The sequence below is a fragment of the Malurus melanocephalus genome, unplaced genomic scaffold (genome assembly GCF_030028575.1).
Source record: "Malurus melanocephalus ecotype Western Australia unplaced genomic scaffold, MMel_1.1 scaffold_266, whole genome shotgun sequence".
Taxonomy (NCBI): Eukaryota; Metazoa; Chordata; class Aves; order Passeriformes; family Maluridae; genus Malurus; species Malurus melanocephalus.
This window is the reverse complement of record NW_026623498.1, coordinates 716,944-721,237: the sequence shown is the minus strand read 5'-3', so window position 1 is coordinate 721,237 and position 4,294 is coordinate 716,944. Positions and strand designations below refer to the sequence as shown.

General features: G+C 62.4%; 1 protein-coding gene across 1 annotated transcript in view; it reads left to right on the top strand.

The window, feature by feature from the left end:
* The window catches only part of H6PD (hexose-6-phosphate dehydrogenase/glucose 1-dehydrogenase), a 9,165-nt gene extending 5,800 nt beyond the window's left edge, over nucleotides 1-3,365 (top strand). The window contains exons 5-6 of the mRNA XM_057375988.1: nucleotides 965-1,234; nucleotides 1,788-3,365. Coding sequence (XP_057231971.1) covers nucleotides 965-1,234; nucleotides 1,788-3,148 — 1,631 coding nt within the window. The 3' untranslated portion in view covers nucleotides 3,149-3,365. The remainder of the gene's footprint in view (nucleotides 1-964; nucleotides 1,235-1,787) is intronic.
* Nucleotides 3,366-4,294: the final 929 nt, after the last annotated feature.

Genomic DNA, 4,294 nt, shown 5'->3' with positions numbered 1-4,294 from the left:
CAGCTCCTGCCTGGCTGTTCCTGAGCCAGGCCCAGGGGTCACTCTGCCTTTGGCTGCCTGTTCCATCCCCGCCTGACTGCAGAGGGACAGTGCCAGCCGGGGTGGCAGCCGCTCCTGCTGAAGGACACGGCTGCACTGCCTCCCTGCAATGCTGCAGCTCCTCTCTGCAGTGCTCAGCACAAAGCAGCTGGCCAGGACTGCACCCGCAGCACTCGGGGCATGGCAGGTGCCCACTGCTGCAGCAGCAGGATTGCTTCCCTGCTCCCTGCAGCTCTGCCTCCCTCCCTGTGCCACCACAAACTCCATCAAGGAGCTTTTACCAAACTGGGAGCACACCTGAGCCTGTTTGTGGGAGAGGGATGCACTGCAGAGGGGTTTGGGGAGAACAGGGCTCTCTGTGCCCTCCCCTCCCTGAACAACTTTGTCATTTTTCATTTTGTGTCTTTTGTCCGCTGTGCAGCTCTACAGCTCGTGGGCTGGCTCMCAGCAAGTCTGCAGCATTGATTAGGTTAATGAATGTGCCTTTGGATTAGAGCAGGGGAGATAAATTAYCATCAACAGGGGCAGCCTGTGGTCGTGATGCAGCTGCTGGTGACACACAGCCTTGAGTCACTCCAGCAGTGAGGCACTGTCCTTGTCCCCTGCTCCCACCTGCAGCAGGAGCCAGCCAGGGAAAGGGAAACAGAGCTTTGTGCACGAAATTTTGTCTCCCAAGGGCATGGCTCAGCCAGAGCCTTCTGGGGGCAGGAAGAACATCCAGTCCTGCTATGAGCAGGGTCAGCTTTCACCAGGACAGGCTGCCCAAAGCTCTGGCCAGCAAACCCGTGTGGTGGTGGGGCATCCACAGCCTCTCTGGGCTCGGTGGCTGCTGGGGGCACAGGAGCTGTGCTCTGCTGGCACTGGGGCACAAAGCAAAGCCAGGGAGCCCCAGCAGCTGACCAGCACTCCCCTCCCTGTGCTCCAGGCCGCACCAGCTTCTACGAGCAGTACGGGGTGATCCGGGACGTGCTGCAGAACCACCTGACCGAGGCCCTGCTCTTCCTGCTCATGGAGCTCCCAGCCAACGTCAGCAGCGCCCAGGACGTGCTGCAGCACAAACTGCAGGCGCTGCAGTCCCTCTGGGAGCTGGAGAGGAGCAGTGCCGTGCTGGGCCAGTACCAGGCCTACCACAGCCACGTGCAGGAGGAGCTGCAGGAGGCGCGGGACCGTGTCAGCACCACACCGACCTTCGCAGGTGAGCCTGGGCTGGGCAGGGCAGCGCTGGGGAGGGAGGAGCTGCATGGCTCTGCATCCCTCTGCACCTCTCTGCACCCCTCTCTACAGCTCTGCACAGCTCTGCACCCCTCTGCACCCCTCTGCTGACTGACCAGGCACAACCCTGCTGTCCTGGCAGGTCACTGATGATCCGGGGAATGGGAACATGAGAGCTCAGTCCATTACAAGGTCTCTGCGTTACTGTTAGAAATGGCCTGGAAACTCCTTTGTGTTTTCATGGAGTTGCTCTCTGCAGCTGAGGGGCAAAGCTGTGCAGTTCTCTGTGATGAGTGAAGCACGAGGCCCTCTCTGGCCATGCTTTGTGTGGTGTGGGGTGGGTGATGGTCATCCCCAGGGGTGCTGCTGTCCAGCTGTGGGGTGGGTGATGGTCATCCCCAGGGGTTCTGCTGTCCGGGTGTGGTGTGGGGTGGGTGATGGTCATCCCCAGGGGTTCTGCTGTCCGGCTGTGGGGTGGGGTGGGTGATGGACATCCCTCTGTCCCGGTGCAGTCTCTGAGGTCTCTGTCCTTGCAGGGGTGCTGATCCGCAGTGACAGCCTGCGCTGGGAGGGGGTCCCGTTCCTGCTGACGTCCGGCAAGGCTCTGGAYGAGCGGGTGGGCTACGCCCGGGTGCTGTTCAGGAACAGGGCCCACTGCCCCCAGAGCGGGACCCTGCGGGATGGGGGGCACAGCCCGTGCAAACCCCGGCAGATCATCTTCTACTTCGGGCACGGTGCCCTGGGCAGCCCGGCGGTGCTGGTCAGCAGGAACCTCTTCCGGCCTGTCATGCCCAAGGACAGCTGGAAGGAGGCAGAGGCTCGCTCTGACCTGCACATCTTCGGGCAGCCGCTGTCGGATTTCTACGTGTACAGCCCCGTGAGAGAGAGGGACGCCTACTCCGTGCTCATCTCCAACATCTACCACGGCAGGAAGGATTCCTTCATCACCACGGAGAGCCTGCTGGCCTCCTGGGCCTTCTGGACGCCTTTGCTGGACAGCACGGCTGGCCAGCAGCCACGCCTCTACCCCGGGGGCGTGGAGAACCAGCAGCTGCTGGACTTTGAGATGGTGAGCGGGGCGGCGGTGGCGTTCAGCACGGCAGAGCCGGCTCAGCTGCTGGAGCCTGACCCCCCCAAGCCCAGCGAGTTCAGAGCCATCCAGCCCCAATTCCGGCAGAGCCCGCTGGTGGCGGCCTGGCCCGAGGAGCTGATCGCCCGGCTGGCGGCCGACATGGAGGCGGCGGCGCTGGGCAGCGTGGGGCACACGGGGCAGTTCCACGTGGCACTCTCAGGTGGCTCCAGCCCCGTGGCCTTGTTCCAGCGCCTGGCCCGGCACCACGGCGGCTTCCCCTGGCGGCACACGCACGTGTGGCTGGCGGACGAGCGCTGCGTGCCCCTGAGCCACGGCGACTCCAACTTCCAGAGCCTGCAGCGGCACCTCCTGCACAGCGTCCGCGTGCCCTACCTCAACGTGCACCCCATGCCCGTGCACCTCAACCGCCGCCTGTGCGTGGAGGAGGACGGTGGCACACAGCTCTACGCCGCCGACATCGCTGCCCTGGTGCACAACGCCAGCTTTGACCTGGTGCTGCTGGGCGTGGGCACGGACGGGCACACGGCCTCGCTGTTCCCCGGCTCGGACAGCGGCCTGGACGGCGCTGCCACCGTGGTGCTGACCGAGAGCCCGCTCAAACCRCACCAGAGGATGAGCCTGAGCCTGCCCCTCATCAACAGGGCCCRGCGTGTGTTCGTGCTGGTGCTGGGCAAGGGCAAGCGCGACATCACCGCGCTGCTCAGCAGGGTGGGCCACGAGCCACACAAGTGGCCCATCTCGGGTGTCCGGCCCAGCTCCGGCCAGCTGGTGTGGTACATGGACTACGAGGCTCTGCTGGGCTGATGCCATCAGTGCCCRTCCTGCCATGGCTGCGTGCCCTTCACAGCTGGGATTGTCCTGCACAACGTCAGCAGCTCCGTCCCTGACACCCAGCCAGCCCTCAGGGACATCCATGGCCTGCAGCAGCAGCTCCTATGACACCTGGAGAGCCTTTGGGGACATCCATGGCCTGCAGCTCCATCCATGACACCTGGACAGTGTTCAGGGATATCCATGGCCTGCAGCAGCAGCTCCTCTGACACCTGGCCAGCTTTCAGGGGACATCCATGGCCTGCAGTCCTGTCCCTGTAGCCTTTGGGGACATCCATGGCCTGCAGCTCCTCTGACACCTGGACAGTGTTCAGGGACATCCATGGCCTGCAGCAGCAGCTCCTATGACACCTGGAGAGCCTTTGGGGACATCCATGGCCTGCAGCTCTGTCCCTGTAATCTTTGGGGACATCCATGGCCTGCAGCTCTGTCCCTGTAGCCTTTGGGGACATCCATGGCCTGCAGCTCCTCTGACACCTGGACACATTCAGGGACAACCATGGCCTGCAGTTCCATCCATGACACCTGGACACATTCAGGGACAACCATGGCCTGCAGCTCTGTCCCTGTAGCCTTTGGGGACATCCATGGCCATCCTGCAGCTCCTCTGACACCTGACCTGGTGGCAGCTGGGCTCAGTGTCCAGCTCAGCAGGAACCAAAGGCCCAGGGCAGCGTTTCTGGTTCTGCTCTGGCCTCTGACCAAGACTGGACAAATGACCTCACCTTGAAGTGCCTCAGTTTCCCTGTCAGGCCTTTGTGCTTATTGGCATGTAACTACCTCACAGGCACTATGGGACACCTGGTAAATCAACTGCCTGCCAAATTCTTCTGAATTTTCTCTAATTCTCAGGCTAAAAGACAATAACAGCGTGTTCATCCCCTGCCCTGCTCAGTCTGGCACCCCCAGACCCTGATGGGGGATTTGTTTGGGGCACTGCCTCCCTGGGCAGATTCTGCCCTTTTTGGGGGTTTTGTGGCCGGGTTTGGTGCCCCAGGATCTGCTCCTTTCTGGAGGAAGGTGAGCACTGCAGGGATTCTCTGAAATAACCCTTTGGTGGCTGAGCCCTGCAAACCCTGGCTCCAAAATTCACCACAGCGTGCAGAGCAAGGTGCTCCA